This window comes from Scyliorhinus torazame, chromosome 14 (assembly GCF_047496885.1).
Source record: "Scyliorhinus torazame isolate Kashiwa2021f chromosome 14, sScyTor2.1, whole genome shotgun sequence".
In the NCBI taxonomy this organism is placed as follows: domain Eukaryota; kingdom Metazoa; phylum Chordata; class Chondrichthyes; order Carcharhiniformes; family Scyliorhinidae; genus Scyliorhinus; species Scyliorhinus torazame.
Genome location: NC_092720.1, coordinates 132,339,169 through 132,365,130, shown reverse-complemented (window position 1 = coordinate 132,365,130; position 25,962 = coordinate 132,339,169). Strand labels below are relative to the sequence as shown.

The 25,962-nt window shown below is 47.4% G+C and overlaps 1 protein-coding gene across 1 annotated transcript in view; it reads left to right on the top strand.

The window, feature by feature from the left end:
- LOC140390054 (glypican-1-like) overlaps nucleotides 1-25,962 on the top strand; it is a 311,113-nt gene that overhangs the window by 261,706 nt on the left and 23,445 nt on the right. Inside the window, exons 4-7 of the mRNA XM_072474915.1 lie at nucleotides 12,810-12,975; nucleotides 14,720-14,850; nucleotides 19,212-19,343; nucleotides 21,484-21,617. Of these exons, the coding sequence (XP_072331016.1) occupies nucleotides 12,810-12,975; nucleotides 14,720-14,850; nucleotides 19,212-19,343; nucleotides 21,484-21,617 (563 nt within the window). The remainder of the gene's footprint in view (nucleotides 1-12,809; nucleotides 12,976-14,719; nucleotides 14,851-19,211; nucleotides 19,344-21,483; nucleotides 21,618-25,962) is intronic.

Below are 25,962 nucleotides of genomic sequence, written 5' to 3'. Positions count from 1 at the left end.
ACCGGAAGTCTCTAGAGGGAACCCTTTTGGCAGTGTTCGCTTCACCAATCTGCCCCAAAAAATCTGTGGAAACTCCTGAAAACGGTCTGAGAGTCCGTTCCAGACGGGAGCTGCCGAATGCGCGACCTACTCCTCCATGGCCGCCACCGGAAGCCTCGCCCCTGCTTCTTCAATGGCCTTGGTGAGATCTTTTCACAGTTGTTCCCTCTGCTGCTAGAATTCACCTTTAATAAAGGTCCTCAAGTCAGCTTGAAGCCTTTAAGCTTGCCCTTCCCCCGCCTGCATGCTGGAAGAGGCTTTTGTCTTTCCTGCAGCTCCAGCCAAATCTTTTACTGCTTCTGCCGGGTCTGGTAACCAAGAGACATACCATTCCTGGGGGACACTGTCGGGGGAATGTTGCAGTCGTCTTCCCACACTGGGAAATGTCGAAAAAATGCCATTGGGGGCCCTGTAAAGAGCCCAAAAGTCTGTTCCAAGCGGGAGCTGCCGAATATGCGACTTAGCTCTGCCTCGCCGCACCCGGAAGTCAGTAAGTGTTGTGATGGTGGTCGACTTTCCAATGCGTGCTGCTGCCATCAATATTCAATACACTTATATTAAATTACTTGGTGCGCTGTTTCAAAAAGATTGTTTCAAGTGGTATTCCACACGGCGCGGTGTTGGGACTCTTCCTGTTTGTGTTATATATTAATGATTTGGACGTAAATGTGGGGGGCTAGATTTGGAAATTTGCAGACCACACAAACATTAGTCAAGTAATGGCCAGTGTTGAGGATAGCTACAATCTCCATATAGATGGGTTGGTGGAGTGGGCAGTGAAGTGGTAGATGGGTTTAAATGCAGAGAAACGTGAGGTCATACATTTAAGGGGGTCAAACAGTTATAGGGAGTGCACAATACATGGAATATACTAAGAGGGGTAAATGAAGTGAGAGATCTTGGCGTCCAGGTACACAGGTTCCTAAAGGCAGCACTTCAAGTAGACAAGGTTGTAAAGAAAGCATACGGAATGCTCGCCTTCATTGGCAGAGGCACAGAGTAAAAAAAGTAAGGATATAATATTGGAATTGTATAAAACACTGGTGAGACCACAGCTGGAGTATTGTGCATAGTTCTGTTCACCACATTACAAGAAGGATGTAATTGCTCTGGAGAGAGTGCAGAGGAGGTTTACAAGAATGTTGCCAGGGCTGGAGAATTGTAGCTACGAGGAGAGATTGGAGGATTTGGGTTACTTTCCTTGCAGCAAAGAAGGCTGAGGGGTGACTTGATTGAGATGCACAAAATTATGAGCGGAAGAGATAGAGTGGTCAGGATAAAATTGCTTCCCCTTGGCGTAGAATTCTAGAACCACAGGTCACAGATTCAAGATAAGTGGCAGAAGGTGTACAGGGGATAGGAGGAAAGACTTTTTTACGCAGAAGGTATTGAGTGTCTGGAATTTGCTGCCCGAGTTGATGATGGCGGCAGAGACGCTAAACTAGAAAAGAAAAGAGACCCTAAACTCTTTTTAAAAGCACCTGGATCTGCACCTTAAGTGCTGTAAGCTACAGGGCTATGGGCTGGGTGCAGGAAGGCGGGATTAGAAAGAGCTCCTGGGTGTCCTCGGGCTGGCATAGACAAGATGGGCCGAATGGCCTCCTTCTGTGCTGTAACCTTTCGCTGGTTCTATGTTCAGGTTAATCGCTGTGTTTCAATAACTGTGCAGATGAACTTTGTGTGTTAAGTTTTAGAATTCACCCCATGTGGCAGGTCAAGAATATATCCCACACACCAATACAAAGGTGCATCCTGTTAGCCAGTTTGAGAACCTATTCTGTGCCTCAGTTCAAGAATGCACTCCACGAAGCAGTTTACAAACATATGCCACACTCTAGTTCGAGAACAAACCTCTTGTACCTAATTAAAAACATGGGGTGGATTCTCCGTAGCCTGACGCCAAATTCGTGTTTGGCGATCGGGCGGAGAATGGAATCCCACACCAAAATCGGAGCCAGCGCCGGTTTGACGTCGCTCCGCCATGCTCTGCGGCCTCCAAACTGACATCATCGTGATACGTGCCACGCGTCATTTCAACGGCATTGGCGCGTCATGGGCCGGCCCACCGGCGATGTTCCGCCCCCGATGGGGCCGAGTTCCCGACAGAACGGGCCATGTGTGGTCCCAACTGGGAATCCGCCGTGACGGCTGCGGGCTGTATCCAGCCCGCCGCCACACTCAGCCGGGAACCGTGCCGCTGGCCAGGGGGGGCTTCTGCGAGGGCTGGGGGGACTGGTGGAGAGTGGCTAGGGGGTGGGCTGTGGGGTTGCGGTTGGCGGGTTGGGTTCGCGCACGGCCAGCGCCATGTTGTACTGCACGACCGGTGCAGGTGGTCAGCCGTGCGCATGCGCGGCCCGGGACCCGGCCATTCTCTGGCCGATTTTGCTGCAGTCCTCAGGGGTTTCAGTCGGCGCCGGTGCTAGCCCCTCAACGGTACCGGAAGCGGTGAGGGTTTCATGACGATTCTTTTGGTCGTGAAAGTCCACACATGCTCCGCTGGCATCAGCACTTCGTTTCCCAAACGGAGAATCCAGCCCATGGTCTATGTACCAGATCGAGAACATACATCAAGCATCTGTTCAAGAACATAATCCTTTATCTCTTCCATGGTTGTAACAGGGCACCCGTCTTACTTGGCTGTGGTTTCCAACATATTGAAGATACCATGTATTTCCTGATTGACTCAGAAAGTGGTGCCTGATGTAACATCCTTCCACGCTCACTAGAGAGCATCTGAAATAGAATTCCTACAGTGCAGAAGGAGGCCATTCAGCCCTCTGAAAGAGCGCCCTATCCCCACCGAATCTGCATATCTTTGGACCCCAAGGGGCAATTTAGCATGGCCAATCCACTCAACCTGCACCTGGCGGAAGGCCATGCAGACACTGGGAGAAAGTACAAACTCCATACAGACAGTCCCCCAATGGCAGAACTGAATCAGGGTCTCTGGCGCTGTGAGACAGCAGTGCTAGCCACTGTGCCACAGGCTTAGTTTAGGCTTGGCTCTGATTCTCTCAGCAACAGGACAGCTCAGCCATGCTCACTGGCCAGAATCGAGGATTAGTCATTCAGTTACAGTTTTGGAAGGTTGCTGACACCCCTGGGCCACACTGAGCAAGAGTGTTGGGAAGAAGTAGAGAGAAGATTGGAAATAGTGCTGTGACTAGCTGTGGGTCTTGAATTTAAAAAGGCAGAGAGTATTTGGTGGTGCTGTTAGTGTTTCAAAGTATTGAGCCAAGTGTTGGCATTATGCTAAACGCCCTGCCTGAGGTTTGAGCTGTTCTGCAGTTTGAAGATGACTTGGCAGTAAAAAGGATAAGTTATATTAGGCGTGCTGCGTTCCCTCATGACCCCTCCTCTCATTATTTCCCCTTGTTTCCCACTGCTGTAAGAGGTATTTTTAACCCTTGATCTCTCCCTCATTCATTTGAAGAGTTTTGTTTCCAAGTTCCCTGCCATGTGGAAGCACTCCTTGGTTCGATCCAGATGTGATGGGATCTTAACCGGCTTGTCTGCGATTTAGTCGAAGTCCAGACTTCATGCAGGAAGCTCGGTTTGCCCTTCATCCCTTTGGTCAAATTGAGAAAAAGGTCTGTGTTGGCATTCGGGATCAATTGCTTCCGAGATATTCCCTCACTGGCGCACCTTTTGTTAACCAGCTTAGCAGTACAGAATGATCAGACCCTTTTGGCACTCGAGTCTTATGCACCTGTCTGATGAAAGTATGTAAAGGAAAATTTTAATTATTAGGTGTTACAGCACCGGACTTCCCCCCCCCCCCCCCCGAAGCGATCTGTCCTGAAAAGATCCTCCCACCTCCTGTTGAGAAAATGCCTGGAAATCGAGATAAATCTACTGCACGTCCACCAAACAAAGGAGCTCTTGTTATTGAGAAGACAGAGCTGTCAGATTACATCATAACAAATGGAAAGCAGCCGTCTCCTCAAATTAGCTGGTTTTATTGGCGCGCATCTGTGGTTTACTTTATTTCACTTCCCACTAATATCTGGAGAGCGATGGAGCAGAAGTTTGGGACTATTCATTTCAGCTTTTCTGAAGTGATCTTGTCACTTTGGAGGTGTGAGCCTGGTTCAGTAGGTTGGACACTCACCTGGAAGTGAGTGAATTTTCAAGACCATAGAATCGTAGAATTTACAGTGCAGAGGGATGCCATTCGGCCCATCAGGTCTGCGCCGGCTCTTGGAAAGAGCACCCTAGTTAAGCCTCCACCCTATCCCCATAAACCCAGTAACCCCAACTAACCTTTTTAGACACTAAAAGCAATTGGTCATGGACAGTCCACGCAGACAAGTCCAACCACATAACAGATTTGACGTCGCAGGAGGGGGGCCAGTGTTCAGGTAGGTGGTTTGAAGTGTGTCTACTTCAATGCCAGGAGTATACGAAACAAGGTAGGGGAACTGGCAGCATGGGTTGGTACCTGGGACTTCGATGTTGTGGCCATTTCGGAGACATGGATAGAGCAGGGACAGGAATGGATGTTGCAGGTTCCGGGGTTTAGGTGTTTTAGTAAGCTCAGAGAAGGAGGCAAAAGAGGGGGAGGTGTGGCGCTGCTAGTCAAGAGCAGTATTACGGTGGCGGAGAGGATGCTAGATGGGGACTCTTCTTCCGAGGTAGTATGGGCTGAAGTTAGAAACAGGAAAGGAGAGGTCACCCTGTTGGGAGTTTTATATAGGCCTCCTAATAGTTCTGATAGATGTTCTAATAGCTCCTAATAGATGTAGAGGAAAGGATGGCGAAGATGATTCTGGATAAGAGCGAAAGTAACAGGGTAGTTATTATGGGAGACTTTAACTTTCCAAATATTGACTGGAAAAGATATAGTTCGAGTACAATAGATGGGTCGTTTTTTGTACAGTGTGTGCAGGAGGGTTTCCTGAAACAATATGTTGACAGGCCAACAAGAGGCGAGGCCACGTTGGATTTGGTTTTGGGTAATGAACCAGGCCAGGTGTTGGATTTGGAGGTAGGAGAGCACTTTGGGGACAGTGACCACAATTCGGTGACGTTTACGTTAATGATGGAAAGGGATAAGTATACACCGCAGGGCAAGAGTTATAGCTGAGGGAAGGGCAATTATGATGCCATTAGACATGACTTGGGGGGGATAAGGTGGAGAGGTAGGCTGCAAGTGTTGGGCACACTGGATAAGTGGGGCTTGTTCAAGGATCAGCTACGGCGTGTTCTTGATAAGTATGTACCGGTCAGGCAGGGAGGAAGGCGTCGAGCGAGGGAACCGTGGTTTACCAAGGAAGTGGAATCTCTTGTTAAGAGGAAGAAGGAGGCCTATGTGAAGATGAGGTGTGAAGTTTCGGTTGGGGCGATGGAGAGTTACAAGGTAGCGAGGAAGGATCTAAAGAGAGAGCTAAGACGAGCAAGGAGGGGACATGAGAAGTATTTGGCAGGAAGGATCAAGGAAAACCCAAAAGCTTTCTATAGGTATGTCAGGAATAAGCGAATGACTAGGGAAAGAGTAGGACCAGTCAAAGACAGGGATGGGAAATTGTGTGTGGAGTCTGAAGAGATAGGCGAGATACTAAATGAATATTTTTCGTCAGTATTCACTCAGGAAAAAGATAATGTTGTGGAGGAGAATGCTGAGCCCCAGGCTAATAGAATAGATGGCATTGAGGTACGTAGGGAAGAGGTGTTGGCAATTCTGGACAGGCTGAAAATAGATAAGTCCCCGGGACCTGATGGGATTTATCCTAGGATTCTCTGGGAGGCCAGGGAAGAGATTGCTGGACCTTTGGCTTCGATTTTTATGTCATCATTGGCTACAGGAATAGTGCCAGAGGACTGGAGGACAGCAAATGTGGTCCCTTTGTTCAAAAAGGGGAGCAGAGACAACCCCGGCAACTATAGACCGGTGAGCCTCACGTCTGTAGTGGGTAAAGTCTTGGAGGGGATTATAAGAGACAAGATTTATAATCATCTAGATAGGAATAATATGATCAGGGATAGTCAGCATGGCTTTGTGAAGGGTAGGTCATGCCTCACAAACCTTATTGAGTTCTTTGAGAAGGTGACTGAACAGGTAGATGAGGGTAGAGCAGTTGATGTGGTGTATATGGATTTCAGCAAAGCGTTTGATAAGGTTCCCCACGGTAGGCTATTGCAGAAAATACGGAGGCTGTGGATTGAGGGTGATTTAGAGATGTGGATCAGAAATTGGCTAGCTGAAAGAAGACAGAGGGTGGTGGTTGATGGGAAATGTTCAGAATGGAGTACAGTCACAAGTGGAGTACCACAAGGATCTGTTCTGGGGCCGTTGCTGTTTGTCATTTTTATCAATGACCTAGAGGAAGGCGCAGAAGGGTGGGTGAGTAAATTTGCAGACGATACTAAAGTCGGTGGTGTTGTCGATAGTGTGGAAGGATGTAGCAGGTTACAGAGGGATATAGATAAGCTGCAGAGCTGGGCTGAGAGGTGGCAAATGGAGTTTAATGTAGAGAAGTGTGAGGTGATTCACTTTGGAAGGAATAACAGGAATGCGGAATATTTGGCTAATGGTAAAGTTCTTGAAAGTGTGGATGAGCAGAGGGATCTAGGTGTCCATGTACATAGATCCCTGAAAGTTGCCACCCAGGTTGATAGGGTTGTGAAGAAGGCCTATGGAGTGTTGGCCTTTATTGGTAGAGGGATTGAGTTCCGGAGTCGGGAGGTCATGTTGCAGCTGTACAGAACTCTGGTACGGCCGCATTTGGAGTATTGCGTACAGTTCTGGTCACCGCATTATAGGAAGGACATGGAGGCTTTGGAGCGGGTGCAGAGGAGATTTACCAGGATGTTGCCTGGTATGGAGGGAAAATCTTATGAGGAAAGGCTGATGGACTTGAGGTTGTTTTCGTTGGAGAGAAGAAGGTTAAGAGGAGACTTAATAGAGGCATACAATATGATCAGGGGGTTGGATAGGGTGGACAGTGAGAGCCTTCTCCCGCGGATGGAAATGGCTGGCATGAGGGGACATAACTTTAAACTGAGGGGTAATAGATATAGGACAGAGGTCAGAGGTAGGTTCTTTACGCAAACAGTAGTGAGGCCATGGAATGCCCTACCTGCTACAGTAGTGAACTCGGCAACATTGAGGGCATTTAAAAGTTTATTGGATAAACATATGGATGATAATGGCATAGTGTAGGTTAGATGGCTTTTGTTTTGGTGCAACATCGTGGGCTGAAGGGCCTGTACTGCGCTGTATTGTTCTATGTTCTATGAGCTGGTAATCCAAGGCTTCCACCTTAGAGAAGTGTGAAGTACAGTGGGAGCACTGCACTGTCGGAGGTATTCTCTTTTGGATGAGAGTTTTGAAACCGAGGCCCAGTCCGTCTGTTTGGAAAGACAGAGAATAGAATTGTGGAATCCCTACAGTGCAGAAGGAGGCCATTCGGCCCATCGAGTGTGCACCAACCCTTCAAAAGAGCATCCTACTTAAGCCCGCACCTCCACCCAATCCAGCACCCCCACCGAACCTTTTGGACACTACGGGGCAATTTAACATGGCCAATCCACCTAACGTGCTCATCTTTGGACTGTGGGAGGAAACCGGAGCACCCGGAGGAAACCCACGCAGACACGGGGAGAGTGCAACCTCCACACAAACAGTCACCCGAGGCCGGAATTTATCCCGGGTCCCTGGAGCTGTGTGGCAGCAGTGCTAACCACTGTGCCACCGTGCCGCACATCAAGGATTCTATAACACAATTCACAGGTCTAGGAACTCTCACTGTGCTGACCAGCGATCTTCTCCCAGCCAAGACCATCAAAACAGATCAACTGGCATTATCTTCTTGCCTTGCGTGGTGTTATGCTGCATGCATTACATCTGTGAAATGCGTATAATAAAACGAAAGCCTTGCCTTTCCATAGCATCTTCCCCGACCTCAGCAAGCCCCAAAACACTTTACAACCAGTCAAGTACTTTTGAAGTGCAGACTACTATTGCATTGTAGGTGATATAGCAGCCAATTTCACACAGCAAAGTCTCATAAACGGCAATGAAAATAATGACCAGATCATCTGTATTGCTGACTTTGTTTGAGGGATTATTTATTGGCCAGGACACTGGGGAGAGTTTCTCTGTCCTCTGAAATAGTGCCATGGGACTGTTTGCACTCGCCTGAGAGAGCAGATGAGCTCTCAGTTTCTGGAAGATGGCCGATGATGCAGTACCTGCTCAATAGGGCAGCACGGTAGCACAGTGGTTAGCACTGTTGCTTCACAGCTCCAGGATGCCAGGTTCGGTTCCCGGCTTGGCTCACTGTCTGTGTGGAGTCTGCACGTTCTCCCCGTGTCTGCGTGGGTTTACTCCGGGTGCTCCGGTTTCCTCCCACAAATCCCCAAAAACGTGCTGTTAGGTGAATTGGACATTCTGAATTCTCCCTGAGTGTACTCAAGCAGGCGCCGGAATGTGGCGACGAGGGGATTTTCACAGTAACTTCATTGCAGTGTTAATGTAAGCCTACTTGTGACAATAAAGATGATTATTATACCAAAATGTCATCCCAAATGATGTCCTCCAGTCTCTGGAGTGGGAGTTCTTCCTTTGCTTCAAACGCATTGTCTTCCAATGACAACAAGCTTTGGCTGCCTGCCGCCTTCAACTTGTGAAATACGTCGAGATGTTTCCATAAGTAGGCAGCAGAAAAGCAGACACTTGAGGGCGGGATTCTCCAGCCTCCCAGCCAGGTAGTTCTCGGCAGCGGGAGCCATTCACTGGTGGCGGGATTCTCCCTTCGCACTGCTGTCAATGGGAATTCTCATTGTAGCCACCGCACGTCGTCGGGAAACCCATGGGCGACCAAAGAATTCCGCCGCCAGCAAATGGCCGGAAAATTAGGCCTGAGAGAGAGAGGGAGCAGTTTTATAGGGATGACTGCAAGTTCGGTTAAAGAGATGGGTTTGGTGGCGCTGAGGTGTGGCCAGAGCTGGCAAGGATGTGTTTATTGCCCATCCCCTTTGGTGGTGGTCACCCTTAGAAACATAAAACAATGGCGCAGAATAAGTGTCCGTCACGTCCATGCCGGCCAATAGACTAATCCTGTCTAACCCCACTTTACAGCTATTGGTCTGCTGCCTTGTAGGTTAATATTCTTCAAGTGCATATTGAAGTGATTTTTTGGAAATGTGAATACCTTTTCAGACTGTGAGCTCAAGTGTTAATTGAGTTGGTTTAACTGACTGATCGGTGTGGACCCCGATATGGAATAACCACAGATTTGCTCCGGGTAGGTTGGATGGGGGATACCAAGGCTGGCATAGGGCAGGTATTAGGAGGATGGGGGACCTGTTTATAGACGGACTTTCCCTAGCATGCAGGCGCTGGAGGAGAAGTTCGGCCTACCCCCGGGGAATGCGTTCAGGTACCTCCAGGTTTGGGACTTTCTTAGAAAACAGGTGGGGACATTTCCGCTGCTGCCCCCGCGTAGGATCCAGGACAGGGTGGTGTCTGGCATCTGGGTAGGGAAGGGGAAGGTGTCGGACATATATCAGGAGCTGCAGGACGTGGAGGAAGCTCAGTGGAGGAGTTGAAGGACAAGTGGGAGGAGGAGCTGGGTGAGGGCCTGTGGGCCGACGCCCTGGGCAGGGTGAACTCCTCATCATCATGTGCCAGGCTTAGTTTAATTCAGTTTAAGGTGGTGCATCGGGCGCATATAATGGCGGCAAGAATGAGAACGTTTTTTGGGGTGGAGGACAGGTGCCCGAGATGTGCAGGGAGTCCGGCGAACCATGCCCATATGTTTTGGGCATGCCCGGCGCTTAAGGAATTCTGGCAGGGGTTTGCGAGGGTGATGTCTAGGATTTTGGACACTCGGGTGAAGGCGAGTCCAATAGTAGCGATATTTGAGGTGTCGGAGGATCCGGGAGTGCGGGAAGCGAAAGAGGCCGAGGTACTGGCCTTTGCCTCCCTGGTAACCCGAAGACGGATCTTGCTAATGTGGAGGGACTCAATACCCCCGGGTGTGGAGACCTGGGTTAGCGATATGGCGGGGTTCCTCATCCTGGAGCGAATACAATTTGCCTTGAGAGGGTCCTTGATGGGGTTCTCCCGGCGGTGGCAACCTTTCCTTGATTTTCATGGGGAGCAGTAAGTGTCAGCAGCAGCATCCTGGGGGGGAGGGGGGGGGTTCAGGTGGGGGCACTGTTGATATAATGTGAGTTGGGCATGGAGGCAAAATCCACCTTGTTCTGTTTTTTTTTAAATACAAAAATTCTGTTGTGTAAGTAGTTTCACTGTAAGTTTGGGATATGTTTATTGTTATTTTTTATTATTATATGTATTTCTATTTTTGTTATGTAAAAACACTCATTGGTAAAACTTTAATGAAACATTTATTTTTTAAAAAAACACTGACTGCAACTGGATGCAGTAAGACGAGAAACAGGCTTCTGACACAGGAGATGGTTCAACACTGTTTTATTGAACCTGCTGGTTGCTGTACATAATCTGCTCTGGGTTGACACTCCATTAATCTAAACTGATAACCTCTGTCTGGCTTGACCAGACTGGCTCTCTGTCACATGGAGACAGTGCTCACTGAACTGTGCACCCTGACTATCTCTGTAGCTGTATACCGTGAGCAGAGGCAGAGTCTTGATGCCTCAAGTGTTTTATCGTGGTGGTGTCCCTGCAGTGTCCTGTCTGGTGATTGGTTGTTCTGTGTCCTGTGTGTTTATTGGTTATTCTGTGTGTCAGTCACTGCCTGTCTGTATCTCATTATATACATGAGTGGATATTATGACAAGCTTCAGACCCTCACCACCATCTGAGGAAAGGAGAAAAACCTCGATGACAGGAGATGGAAACAGTTGAGTGTGGTGTTCTTTGTGTTGTTAAATTCAGGATGGTTGGCGTAGCGTTCACAAAGACCACAAAATAGCTTTAACTTGAACAACGCTATAAATTTATTAACACTAATTTGGATTCAACACGTACTCTTAAATAATACACAGTTAATAATTAACATATAATCTACACTCACCTACAACTAATCTCTATACTATTATAAACTATGATCTGCTCTTACTCACACTATCTTTCCTTCAGTCTATGCTCTAGCTAACTCCTTCACGTCTCTCCCCCACAAGGCTTGGCATCAATGTCTTATATACTTGAAACTCTAGCCTCCCCTAGTGGCTGATCTAGACATTTCATTAACCCTTGCAGTTCTTACATTTATGATAATATCACCTTGAGGAGTCCGTTCATCAAACAGTGAGAGCTGCTGGTGCTTCAGGGATCAGGTCATTTATATTCAAAATTTGTCATCGATTGTGGGGCACGGGAGGGGTAGATCCTACATATCGGACACATTCCGAATAAAAGCCCTTACAGTAGTTTAGTCAAAATAAGCAGTTGCCAAAAACACAAAAGCACGGTTTTGGAGAGAACTATGTCAGGTGGTTTCTGTACAAGGTGTTGAAAGTATCTTTAAAGAGCATTTTTAAAATAGGTAATAGAGGCAGAGATAGTTTGTACAAGAGGAAGTCATCCAACTCTCCTTGCCTGTACTTCCCTGGCTGTTTGTATAGATCTCCCAATCCTGCTTCTTCCATTCCCTGCTTTAATTCTGAGTCCCTAATTCTCCGGGATCTTTCTTAAGTCTGGAATTGAGTTAGCATTGAACACCCACTCGAGTGAAACATTCTAGCTTCCAATTTCGCAGTGTGTAAAAGGTCTCACAATAATCCCTTTGCGCATCTGATGCTAATCTTGAGGTGACGCCACAGTCTTGAACTTTACCACTAATGGAAATCACTTGTGTGCTTATCTTCTCTGTTCTTTTTTATCATTTTGAACTTGTGTTAAACGCTTCTCAGTTTCAGTAATGCTGCCAAGCTTCATGAGTATTTTCACTTAACTCCAGTTCTTTATTGCTGGAAAATGCTGGGTCATATCTAAGTATTCGATTTGTTTTTCTCTAAGAGACGACCTGTTTTCTGACAGCGGGCTCTTGTCTTCTGAATTAAATGCTAAACACACTGCCATTTCCACCTCGCCCTGTCTTTGAACCCAACTCCTCTGCTGTCTCCAGTATAAGCCCCAGTTAACAGTCGACATCGTGTCACATCACAGAACTACCTTTAAATTAGCCTGACATTGACTCAGTACTCAGTCTGGGCACTGTTGAAATGGCAGTCTGTGGCATGCTGGTGCAGTAGGGGTTAATATTCTGTGTTTGAGCTGAAGCGCAATGTTGAGACAAAACCAACCATGCTGTCTGCATGTGACCCGGGAACGCTTCATGCTGATGCTGGCCCGAAATGGAAAAGTAGGGCTCATTCTCGTCAAAGAAATTGTACCTTTGGATGTGTACCTGAAGGCTGGCAAGCTGCCTTCCTTGAAGGACATCAATGAACCAGTTGGGTTTTTTGCGTTGGTTATTTTCTGAAACATTGATGAGAGAGATTGTTGCGAAGTTCAGTTTCGCAATCGGCCATAGTAGGATTTGAACTCTGAACCTGTGTGTTACAAGTTAGCCACAAGGCTACTGCAGCCGTACCTCTGTATATCTGATAAGGTTTGGGATGGTACAGAGGTTAGACGTATCATGTGCCTGCCAGAGTTGTACCTAGCCTGGGCATCGCTGCTCCATTCTTAAGCACTAATATCCCCCACCTTGAAGAGCACAGGGCATTCAGTGAGGAAGAAGCATATTGCGCATTTTGGGGAGGGCAATTTTTGACGGTGACTCTTTTCAAACTATTCAAAGTTGTATTAAATTCCACCCCTCACCCCACCTCTCCAGGTGCCTCCAAGCCCAGAATGCATTCGAGCCATGATGAGATTGATGTATTGCCCTCACTGTCGGAGCATGGCAAGTGTGAAACCCTGCAACAACTACTGCCTCAACATCCTGAAGGGCTGTCTGGCCAACCAAGCTGACCTAGACAGCGAATGGAGGAACCTAATCGGTAAGGTTTATTCTGACCAGAAGGGGTGGGGGGGGGGGGGCGGAGAGAGAGAGAGAGAGATGGGCCGGGGGGGGGGGGGACGGGGGGGGGGGGGGGGGGGGGGAGAGGTGAGGTGAGGTGACCATCCCTTTAAACCAAAGGTGCTGGTGTCATCACTGGGTGAAGTTGCTGGAAAGGGGTTACTGAGGACAGCGTGAGGGAGCTGGATTAGCACACTACAGATACAGTCAGTAACACAGGGTGCTGAAGGAGAGGGGTGACTGAGTGGCAGTGTGAGGGAGCTGGATTAACATCAGTAGAGACACAGTCAGTAACACGGGGTGCTGGGGGAGAGGGGTTACTGAGTGACAGTGTGAGGGAAGTGGGTTAACATCACTGGAGATACAGTCAGCAGCACAGTGTCACAGGTGTAATTTTTGGTCTTTGATATGTTAACTGATTTCAGCCAGGGCAACATTAGAATTTGCCCGACTCTAAACTAGAGATGAAAATATCAGCCTTGTTCCCAGCCTTTGGGGTATGCTAATGGCAGGTGAAAGGCACGCTGGTATTAACTATTGCCCAGCGCAAAGTTAGAGAACGCTTGCAACAGAGATGAGTGCCACTTGCCTTGTCGTGCCCGTGCTGTATCTCAGCAAGATGGACCAACCCACTCCACCACCCTTTCCCGATAGCCCTGCAGATGCTTATCCAATTCCCTTCTGAAAGGCACGATTGAATCTGCCTCCAACACACTGGCAGGCAGTGCATTGCCGATCCTGATCACTCACTGTATAAAAATATCCCTCATAGGTTATTCTGCCCAATCACCTTAAATTGGTGTCCTCCAGTTCTCAACCCTTCTGCCAATGAGAACAATTTCTCCCTGCTCTTTCTGCACTGCTCATGGATTTTGAAAACCCTCGTCTTGAAGAGCAGAAGAGTTCCAGGAGAGTCCGTACCGCTACTCGAGCTAGAGCCATCTCCTTCTAGAGACCAGGAGAGAAGATTAGTGGTGGGAGGTTTTTAAAAAATCATATATAACATAACTACTACACCGTGCCGTTAACATGGAAAGAAAATGTCAAGGAACTTCGTAGCTATGAAATCAAGCAACAGTCAATGCCCAATCAAAGGAGAGAGTAGGACGTGTGTGTGGTAGTACCAGGTATTGCGGTACTTTCTGTATCGAAGCTGCTGGGGAAGAGTTCTAGCAGATTAAAGCCTTCAGTTATGAATCACTTCGTCTTGAGAGTAATTGATTGCGCATCAGGGTGATAATCTGTCTCCTCAAACAAATGTGTTTTCGGGGCAGCCTCAAAGGAAGGAAGGTTGAGATGCAGAGCGGCTGGGTGTTGGAATTCCAGTGTGTGTGTGTGGCCCAGGGCGGCACGGTAGCACAGTGGTTAGCACCGTTGCTTCACAGTGCCAGGGTCCCGGTTTCAATTCCCGGCTTGGGTCACTGTCTGTGTGGAGTCTGCACTTTCCCCCCGTGTCTGGGTGGGTTTCCTCCGGGTGCTCCGGTTTCCTCCCACAAGTCCCGAAAGATGTGCTTTTAGGTAATTTGGACATTCTGAATTCTCTCTCTGTGTACGAACAGGCGCTGGAATGTGGCGACTAGGGGCTTCTCGCAGTAACTTCATTGCAGTGTTAATGTAAGTCTACTTGTGACAATAATAAAGATTATTATTAGTCATTGTGCTCACAGTACTGTGATCCATGGGAGAAATTTGAGCACTGATCTTAACTGCTGTTGATGTTTCAGACTCAATGATTCAGGTGGCTGACAGGTTTAATGGGCCTTCAAACTTGGAGTCGCTGGTTGATACAATTTCCTTGAAGATCACGGAAGCAGTACAGACCATGATAGATAACAGAGCTCGCATCTCATCAAAGGTAAGGTTAGTCACGGCAGAGAGTGCACGCCGCACTTGGAAGTAAATGTCTTTCCAATACGGCAGTTGAGTTGAAAAATGCTCCTCGTTCTGCCAGCTGGATGACTGCGAGGAGAAATGAAGAGCCGTCCAGCATCAGTTGTGTGTGACACTAATGACCAAGATAAACCCACCCAGCATTGAATGCTAAGTGGCAATGCGTTGGCATCACATTTATGTTATGCCATAGGATGGCTAGCATTTGACGGAATTTGAATACTGCTGGAGTGCAGGAGGTCTGTATTAATCAATGATTGATATAACATTGGAAGCCAAGGTTGGGCTTTGATTTGGCAGCCATGGGTGGGATTGCATTGGATTTAGGACTCATGACTGGTACTGGATTGGATTTTGGAGCCAAAACTGGGATGGATTGGTTTTGGGAGCCAAGGCTGGGATATGATTGGTTTTAGGAGCCAAGGCTGGGATGGATTGGTTTTGGGAGCCGAGACTGGGATTCGATTGGTTTTGGGAGCTGAGGCTGGGATTGGATTGGATTTGGGAGCTGAGGCTGGGATTGGATTGGTTTTGGGAGCTGAGGCTGGGATGGATTGGTTTTGGGAGCCGAGACTGGGATTCAATTGGTTTTGGGAGCCAAGGCTGGGATTGGATTGGATTTGGGAGCCAAGTCTGGGATTTGATTGTTTTTGGGAGCTGAGGCTGGGATTGGATTGGTTTTGGGAGCGGAGGATGGGAGTGGATCGAATTTGGGAGCCAAGGTTGGACTGCTATAGTCCAACTGCTGTAGGTAAACTGCAGTTAGGAAAGGAGTTCCAGGTTGACGACCCAGCGACAAAAGCCAAATACTGCAGATGTAGGAAATTGGAACTAAAACAAGAAATACTTCCAGGTCGTCTCTCTGGAGACAGAAACAGGAGCGGACCTGAACCATAGTCACTTGACCTGAGCATTTTCTGTTTTTGTTCATTTACTTCACCACTCATGGCTTTGACTTTATCGGCCTAGGCCTTTAGGCTTTGTATACCACCACTAAAACCTCTCCGCTTCTCTGTCTCTCTCTCTTCCTTTAAAATGCTCCATAAAACCTGCCTCTTTGACCAAGTCTTTGGTTACTTATCCTAATATCTCCTTCTGTGGCTCGGTGCCAACGTCTGTTTGATAATGTTCCATGAAACACCCTGGGGTATGTTTTTAAACTACATTAAAGGTGAAATACGAGTTGTTGTTGATCTCCAGTACAATGACCTTTGACATCCCTACTCTGCAATTTGTAAGTAAGATTAACTTCTTCTCTTGGTTCCTGGGTGGAAGTATCAATGAGATTCTTTTAGACTGAAGCACCACAGACAGCATTGTGCAAAAACACCTGCAAATACCATTCACGTTTGGACTTGTGCTGTTCCATCTGTTTCTTCATTGTTCTGAGACGCTACTTATAAACCACCTTAAAACCTGGCAATTTGGTGTTCAAGTGGTTCCTCTGAAGGGAATGCTGGGCTTTGGATATTTTCCTCCCATTTCCTTACACCCACCCCTCCCCTGCTAACTCCTGAAGCGACTGCTACTTGCTGAGGCTCTGTTTCATGGCTGTTGCCATTGTTATTTGTGTGTGAGACTGGGCACCGAGTACTGGCAGTGTGTGTTAATTTAATTTAGAGCATTCAGTGTGCCTCTGATCCTGGAAATGTCAAAAGAACGCGGATCTTTCTGGCACGCCAGGCTTGTTAAATCCAACTTGTTTACTTTGGAGTTGCCGGCGGTAATAAATTGGGAGCCGATGTCCCACACCACCCTAGAGCCATACAACAAAATGGCTGCTATGTTTGACTACAATCATTGGACTTTAGAAGTGATGAATTCATTTCTTTTATCTCCAGAAAAGGGAAGACTGAGCGTTGACTTGATAGAGGGCTTTAACATTATGAAGGGGTTAGATAATTGTTTCTACTTATGGGATGTCCAAAACTAGGGGTCAAGTTCTTGTGGCGCAATGGGTAGCGTCCCTACCTCTGAACCAGAAGCTCCAGGTTCGAGTCCCACCCCAGGGTTTGATGGCCGAGGAAGATGCGTTCATAACCCGGTCAAATAGGTTGAGTGTGTCAACCTGCAAATCCTTCCAAACGCACCATTGGCTGTCGGTAAGAGTGGGAGGGACTCCCGGTGAGCCACACTTGATATCGAGTGGCGCATCTCAAACTATAAGCCCCCAGAGACAGACTAGCGATGTATTTCATGAATAACTAGCTATGGAAACAGACAAAAGCCTGCCTTAATGCACCACGAGGTGTGGGAAGAGAATTGGAATTGGGAAAACTGGGGGCCATTCATACAGGATGATGACTAACCCAGTAAAAGATTCTGGGGAACGTTCTTTACTCAGAGTGGTCAGAACATAGTTGAGGTGAACATTTAAGGGCCTAGGTAACCACATGAGGGACAGAGGAATAGAAGGGTACGTGGATAGTGTAGGTGAAGTGTTGTGGGAGAAAGCTCGTGTGGAGCATAAAGACCAGAATAGACGACTTGGGCTAAACAGCTGGTTTCGGTAAAAATTGGGGTAAAAGTCGATGACAGTTCGTTAAGTGTTCGTGTTTCAGCAGTGCTGTCTGCTCCTCCTATTGCAATTGGCAAATCATGGCGGAGAGGGGCTTTCCACCTGTTTTCCTCCTCCAACCATTCCAAAGAGGTTTTGTCATCGTCTCTTCACATTTTGTATTGAACTCATTCTTTAAACTTATCACTGTATCCACCTGGGGTCCCACACAATACTCGATCCATTTTCCAGGACCCTATTTTGAATTTCACCTCGACAGATTAAATGCTTGGTAAACCTTTCTGTATGAAAGGGTGGGGGCTGCTGCCACACGTAACATTGTGCTTGGGTTAGGACGAGAAAGGATATGCAATCTGACGCTGGCAGCAGCTGTATCCTCCTGTAATGAAGAAGGCGATGAAGGGACCAGGATTGTTCACAGGGGGGGGGTGAGGGGTGATTTCTGATTCTCTTGCCTCCCTTCACAACACCCAGCAGTTAGTGCTCTAACCTGGGTCACCTCTCTGCCTTTCCTTCATCCCTCCCATCTCTGTCTCTACTTGTGCTGAGTTCCTTTGTGAGCGCCGCTTTTTAAAATATCTGGTCATTTCTGAAAGTAAACTTGAGGGATTATCTTGTTGAGCCTTTAAGTAATCACCCCCATTACACTCTTCCCCTGACCCATCGCCACTGTTTTATCAGGTCAATAATTAGCTCCCCTCAAACCATTAACAATTAATTTAGCCTTTGCTGCAATTCTTTATTGATTTCCTCTTGTGGTATTCCCCCCAACTTGTTGCGTTGGTGTCGGTGACCTGGGACCGAAAGGAAACCTGGAAATCTAGAGGACACTACAATGACCCAGGAGGTTGAGTAGTCAGGCGATGGCCACAGTCAAAAGAAACTGATTCCCAGCTGGGTGGGCCTCCGCCCAGGCACGGGGAATCTTGTATTCCAAGAGTGCCACAGGAGATGGATTAGGGCATCCCCATAGCGCTCGTGGGGGTTATTACACCAACAATATCCCGTAAGGCCCAAAAATACACAGCAGGCCCGTCAGCCCATGGCAAGAGAGATCACAGGCTCAACTATAGGACTGAACTGAAGGCAGGAATGGGGAAAGCAGTCAGATTTAAAGGACAGGAATCGGGTCACAAAGTTAATGAGTTTCATAGTCGGCAAGAATGGTTTTGAAAGAGCTGAATGGAGCCACTGCATCGTCTCAGTAAGGTTGTGAAGTGACATCGGAAAGACCAAAAACAAAACAAAATTGCTGGAAAATGGAAGTCAAGGAAGTAAGAATTGGGTGGAAAGGGAACTGAGAAGAAAGTGGAGGGTGGGGTTGAACTCTTGAGGTTGCTACGGTCAGGACATTGCGGGCAGGAACATCAAATTTTCTTTCTAAAGCTTGTTTTAAGGTTAACCAGGACAACCATCCTCCACCCTCCAGAAATTTGAACTCTTCCAAAACCAGACTGACTGTGTCCTGAATCGCACCGAGTCCCATTCAACTGTAACTCCTGTGCTCGCTGACCAACACTGGCAGCCGACCTGGCAATGCATTGGTTTTTAAATCCTTGCATTCAAATATCCCTTTCTCTGCGACCGCCTCCATATATATGGTTATTTATTCGGCAATTCTGTCCCATTTGGCATTACGGCAATACCTGCTCTCCGTTACCACGAGATTCCCTCATGCCAAATACAGGAGTGCCTACAAAGGCACCATGCTTCAGTTTATATATATATTAGAAGCAGAGCCTGTGAGTAGGATATGCTTATTCATTCGTTTGGCTGCATTTTCCATCCTTTCCTTGTTTCTTTCCCAGGTTCTTCAGGGCTGTGGTAACCTCAAATCAGTGAGCAAAAGATCAGTGGATGATGATGCAAAAAAACGTGGAAAGCCTTACCCAGTGGAGGAAAGACCAGTCGGTCTAGTTACTCCCGCCGTGGACAGATTGGTAGGTGCTGGATGACTCCGAGGTTTAAGATTCCCGTTTCAGTTGAATTTTAGCATTGCTGATTTTCGTCAAAACAAACATTTCCAGGAAGTGGGGTGTGGCTGACTTTGATTGTGGGGGCAGCACTGTGAAGCCGGATCATGTGCTTACAGTTTCCAGTAGGGTTACCTAGACGGGACGGGAGAATCGAGCCCAGATGCAGGCTTCCCAATTCTCCCCTGCCAATTCTCGGGCGCCCGCGGGATTCCCGCAGCACCGGTTGGGGGCCATTGAAAGCGGCCACCCTGGCGATTCTCGGGGCCCAGACAGGCCAGGTGGCCGCTGGATTCGGCCAAGTCCCGCCGGCGTGTGTTACTCAGGTCCCACAAGGCGGGACCTGGAAGGTGTGTCTGCGGGGGCCGTCCTGGGGGGGGATCCAACCCCGGGGGGGGAGGAGGGGTGCCACGCTGGCCTGGCCCGCGATCAGGGCCTACCGTTCGGCGGGCAGGCTGGTTCCGTGGGGGCCTATGTTCCTCCGCGCCGGCCCCTGCAGGGCTCCGCCATATTGCCCAGGGGCCGGCGTGGAGAAGGGGACCCCTGCGCATGCGCGGAATCATGACGGCTGTAGCGCGCATGTGCTGAATCACGCCGGTCGTTCCGTGCCAGCTGGAGCTGCAGGGACCACTCCGGCGCCGACCTTGCCCCCTAGGAAGGGGAGCATTCCCCATTATCGGGGACTGTTGACACCGGAGTGGTTAGCGCTGCTTTTCACGCCGGCGTGGGGACATAGCCCCATTACTGGAGAATCCCGCCCATGAATGTCTCACCCTGTTAACTCAACTGAGACCAGGGCTTGAGCCTCAGTCATTCAGCGGAGAAGCAGGATGTTGTGGCACTGTCGCTGGGCTAGAAATCCAGAGAACCAGGGGTACTGTTCTGGGGACCCAGGTCTGAATCCCACCCTGGCAGATGGCAAAATTAGGGTTGGATAACAAATGCTGGCCCAGCCAGCAATGCACACATCCCATGAATGGATAAAAATAGTTGAGAAACATGGGGCTAATTCCTGAACTACACAGTGTGTTTAACATTATTTACCATTAAAGAGAGCTACTCTCCTCTTCCAGACACCTGTGCCTATTACTTTGGGGAAAGAGGAGAACTCTACAGCCAATTTAAATGATAAATAATCTTTATTATTGTCACAAGTAGGCTTGCATTAACACCGCTATGAAGTTACTGTGAAAATCCCCTAATCACCACACTCCGGCACCTGTTCGGGTACACTGAGGGAGAATTCAGAATGTCCAATTCCCCTAACAGCGCGTATTTTGAGATTTGTGGGAGGAAACCGGAGCACCCGGAGGAAACTCACGCAGACAACGTGAGAACGCGCAGACTCCGCACAGACAGTGATCCAAGCGGGAATTGAACCCGGGACCCTGATGCTGTGAAGCAACAGTGCCAACCACTGTGCTACCATGGCGCCTATCAAGCTGCAGTGATAGGGAAACGGCAAACCACATGCCTTTTGCGGTGATACTCCTCTGAAGCTGTCTTTGCTGTCAAACACATGAGAAAGAATGCAGTCAGAGTCACCAGGGCTACCGCTAATGACTCCATTTGTGATCATGGTTCAACTGATTGTGGCCTTAACTCCACTTTCCTCCCTGCAACCTCCCCCAATCCCCACCACAACCCCTCACTCCCTTGTCATGTCCGTTGGTATGTGTTAATGATTAGGTTGTGCCCCCTGGAGTTTAGGTTCCAACATGCATCCTCTTCCACTCATACAATCATAGAACCATCTCAGTTTGATGTGTTGCAAAACTACAAGAAAAATGGAAAGGAAAAGACCAGTTGGCCAACCAACTCTCTCCCAATGTTGCACTAAACAGTGTGACCCAGAATGATTCCCCCCCAAATGCATCGCAACACCCACTGTGGACAAGATCTGCCTGCTGTGAATTGAAGCGGTTATCCAATGCTTCAGGATCTTTAAAACGTCGCTGATTAGGGCAACCGCTTATGACTCTCGGCGAGGAGAATTTGCGCTGCCTTTGCGATTACACGGTGCATTAGCCGCTACCCATTGAGGGTTTGAGGGTGAAGGTGGTTGTGAGTAAGTTCAAGGTTGCAGTAATGGCTGGTATGCTTGCAGGTTACTGAAGTCAAGATGAAACTCCGAGATGTTAAGGAATTGTGGGTCACGCTTCCCAGTGCCCTGTGCAGCGAGAAGGTGACTGCAGGGTCAGCCAACGAGGACAGGTGTTGGAATGGGCAGAGCAGAGGGAGGTAAGGTGCTGCTCTCTCAGTCGCAACTGGAGAAAGTTGTCCATGACCCTTCTACCACTGAAAAATCTAGTGTGTGATTTGGACCACGAGATATCGTTCTGCTGTTGGTTAAATATAGCGAATGAGCCTAATTGGATATTGCTCATTTCAGTTTTCCATCCGTTATCTGTTGAGGGTATTGACAAGTTAGAGCATGCTGGTAGCCTTCCATTTCCTCCGAGAAATGGCCATTTTTTATATGAGAGTCCAGAAAGTGAGTGACTGCTAGCTATTCACCCAGTAAACACTTGTGCACTTTGCACGAGGGGTTATCATTCACCAGAAACTGAACTGGACGAGCCATATAATTACTATAGCTCCAAGAGTAGATCAGAGGCACATAGTAACTCAGCTCCTGATTACCAAAGCCTGTCCTCTATCTATAAGGCTCGAATGTGATGGAATACTCCCCACTTGTCTAAATGAGTGCAGCTCCAACAACACCAGACATCTGACATCCTTCAGGGCAAAGCAGCCCACTTGATTGGCACCCATCCACAAACATTCACTCCCCCCACCATCAATGCACAATAGCAGCTGTGTGTACCATCCACAAGGCGGCATGCAGGAGCTCACCAAGACTCCTTAGGCAGCACCTTCCAAACCCACGACTGCTACCAGCTAGAAGGACAAGGGCAGCAGACATTTGGGAACACCACAATCTGGACGGTCCCCTCCAAGTCACTCACCCATCCTCACTTTGTAATATATTGTCGTTCCTTCACTGTCGCTGGGTCAAAATCATGGAACTCCCTCCACCATGCTAGCTCCCACCGCACCTTCGAATGCCTTCTCCCCATACCCCTCTTCTTTTCCCCATTCTCCCTCCTAACATTCAAATAATTTTCCTTGCATTTTGAGATGCCTTGTTACCAATGACCAGCAGTTCTGTGGAAATGACAACTGAACTGTAATCCTACAATCAAACCAACCACTCGGATCTCCAAGGTGTTTTTTCACTTTGAGCTATTGGGCACATGTTGGGAAGCCTCGCATCCTGAATCTGGTGTCTCTCAAGTGGGGAAATGTGTGGTTTATTCCTATAACGCAAAATGTTGCCTCTTAATATTTCACACAATTAAACGTCTCATTTCTCTTTAAATTCTGTATCAGACGCCAACAGTGTTTGTTACCAGAGCAGGTCAAAGGCTAGGAATCCTATGACATGTAACTCACCTCCTGCCCCCTCGCCCCCCCAAAGCCTGTCCACCACCTACAAGACACAGGTCAGGAGTGTGTTGGAATACTCTCCCCTTTGCTGGATGAGTGCAGCTCCAACAACACTCAAGAAGCTGACACCATCTAGGACAAAGCAGCCCGCTTGATTGCTCCCCCTTCCACAAACATTCACTCCCACCATCACCGATGAACAGTAGCAGTCATGTGTACCATCTACACGATTCACTGCTGTAACATGTCACGGTTTCTTAGACAGCACCTTCTAAACCCACGGCCCTAAAGAAAGACGAGCAGCAGATACCTGGGAGCCCCACCAGATGGAGGTTCCCCTCCAAGTCACAGGGAAATATATCGCTGCTCTTTCACTGTCACTGGGTCAAAATCCTGGAACTCCCACCCGAACAGCACTGTGGGTGTACTTACACCTCAGGGACTGCAGTGGTTCAAAAAGGCAGCTCACCATCACCTTTGAAAGGGCAACTATGGATGGGCAATAAATACTGGGCTAACCAGCAACACCCACATCCTGTAAATTAATTTTAACCCCCCCCGATATGTTGGTGGGTTGCGGACATCAAAGTGAACCCTTAATGCCAGGGGCCATCTCGCAGAAATATATTTTGTCTGGAGCTGAGCCTTACTGAAGGACCCCCAACCACAATAGTTACAATCAGCTGATCTGGCACAGACCATGGATTGAAGCTGAGACTTCACTTTTAAGGAGCGTGTTAACCTATTGTGCCATCAGGGTGAGCTGGCATTTGCCTTTCAAACCCATTATGGTGGCTAAAAGCCATGAGGTAATGGCTGGGTATCCAGTGCCCGTATCTAAAACTGGCTGTAAGTGAATGCCAACAGCTTATACAAGCAGAAATGGCACACGTTGTGTGAACTGAAGACTTGCAGGGGAAATGATCGCACACAAGGAAAGTTTTGAATGGCTGTACATTGTATCTCCCATTTAGTGATCTTGCAGAAAAGCACAACTTTACTTTGCACCCTTTCTATAAGCTCGAAGAATTAGAACCTAATTTTTGTAGCCAATCCTAATACGTTTGAACCTGGTATCTAATGGTGTGCTCTCTGTTAGATGGTTAGCTGCTGTTGTATAAAGAGTCAAAGGTACTGCTCCTTTTTACAAGCACCTTTATTTCACTTTAACAGACTCTGCACAAAACTCTGTCTTCACATCACCTGACACAAAGGCCCCCTGAAGCCTCTTTACATATCAGTATCAATTATTGGATACTTGACATAAATGAGACAACTAATTGGAATGTCTCTTAACCCATTACTTAACAATCTCCACTTCCTTGGAGAAAAAAAAATTAGGTGAAAACAAAATTATAAGAAACTCAAAAACACACGCAATTTCCCCCTTCTCTTTTTTTTCATTTTTTGGGGGAAGAAAAAAAAGTCTTGGAAACCGGCGCCCTTCATTAACAATATCCAAAACTTTCTGTGAACTAGCCCCTCTTTTTGTAAAACAGTCTGACAATTGATAGCTACTGTCGACCCATTTAATTTTTGCTATTTCCCCTCTGTCCAACATCTGCTTCAAACTTGCGATGTCTATCCTTAACCTTTTTTCATTGACACTTTTTGTAGAGTCCACATTTTCCCACAGGGATTTATTGTCAATGTGACATTCAATAGGTATATTACCCAAATCCCCTAATCCCCAAATTTCTCTCAATATCTGAGATATATAAAACGCCATATACACTGCCTCTTCAAGGCTTAACGTCTCAACAGCCAAAGTGCTTTTGACCGCTCTCCTTATTTTCTTTGTTTCCCACACAAAAGGGCAACATTTACCATTGTTCCCCAAAAGGAAAATTATAAAACCTCCTGTGCTTGAAACCCCATTACAGAAATTTGCATAGGACGCATAACTATAAACTGAGTTTCAAGTGCCGAAGGTCACCTAAAATCGGAAACTTCAAACCACACTCCTGCATTTTTAGTTTGACCAACACTTTATTTGTTCTTATTATGTCTTCCACTTTGGGATCATTCATTTTTGTACTCAACTCTAAGACATCAAAACTCAAGTCCGGTCTAGTCTGTCTACCTAACCAATTCAGTTGCCCAATTAAACTTCGCAGTTGCTCTTTTTCCATCTTTGAAACCATTGCGTCTTTTTGTGAAACTCGGCCACGACTAATTGCTATTGGGCTGATGCTTTCCAAATAAGATTGCTGATGTAAAGTTGCCCCTAACTTAGTCTGTCCGATTTCCAGTCCAATATATTTAAATGCACCGGAAGCCTGACTTCCAACCCTGAATTCTTTCCTCAAACCAGAGATTACAATAGCTTCAAAATCACTAGTCCCACCCCACAAAAAATCATCGACATGCATCATAAAAATGCCAGAAAGATTTCCTTTATAGTGCCAGTAAAACATTGCAGGATCTGCTTTCAACTGGCAACAGTCTAACTTTAACAAAACTGACCTTACCGAAAAATCTAGACGCATCATTTAATCCATATACACATTTGTTCAACTTCCAGAGTACCCCTTCTGTGTTAGCTGCCTCTTTAGGAGGACGGAGAAAAATGTCTCTCTGGAGCTGATACCCCTGCAAAAAGGCAGCTTTTATATCTATAGATTTACATTCGCATGGCTTTGTGGCTAATAGAGCCAAGAAGATCTTCAAAATAACCTTTCCTGCCGCAGGTGAATCTACCCTTAAATCCTGATCATCTAAGTTTTCTTCAAATCCCCTTGCCACGAGCCTGGCCTTTGCCTTCTAAGTTCCATCTGGAAGAACCTTTTCCGTGCAAATCCATCTGTGGAATAGAGCTCTTTGTCCCCTATCCGGTACTTCCGTGTATACCCCAAATTCACTCCAACTATGCAGTTCTTGCTGTTTGGCATCTTTGATATCTTTTTCATCTAATTGATTGGAAGCCACCAAAATCTCACGTGCATGTGGGCTTCTACTCCTATTAGTGTTCGTAGTCTTACTCATGTTCCGAGATCTTGATCAATTACGTCCCCTCTCCTGCCTGGTATCTCGTTCTGTACTGCTATTGCTTGATCTTTCCCTTCTGCTGTGGGATGTCCTTTCAATAATTCTCGACCTTTTCTTGCGGACCTGTCCACTATCCGATTTACTATCT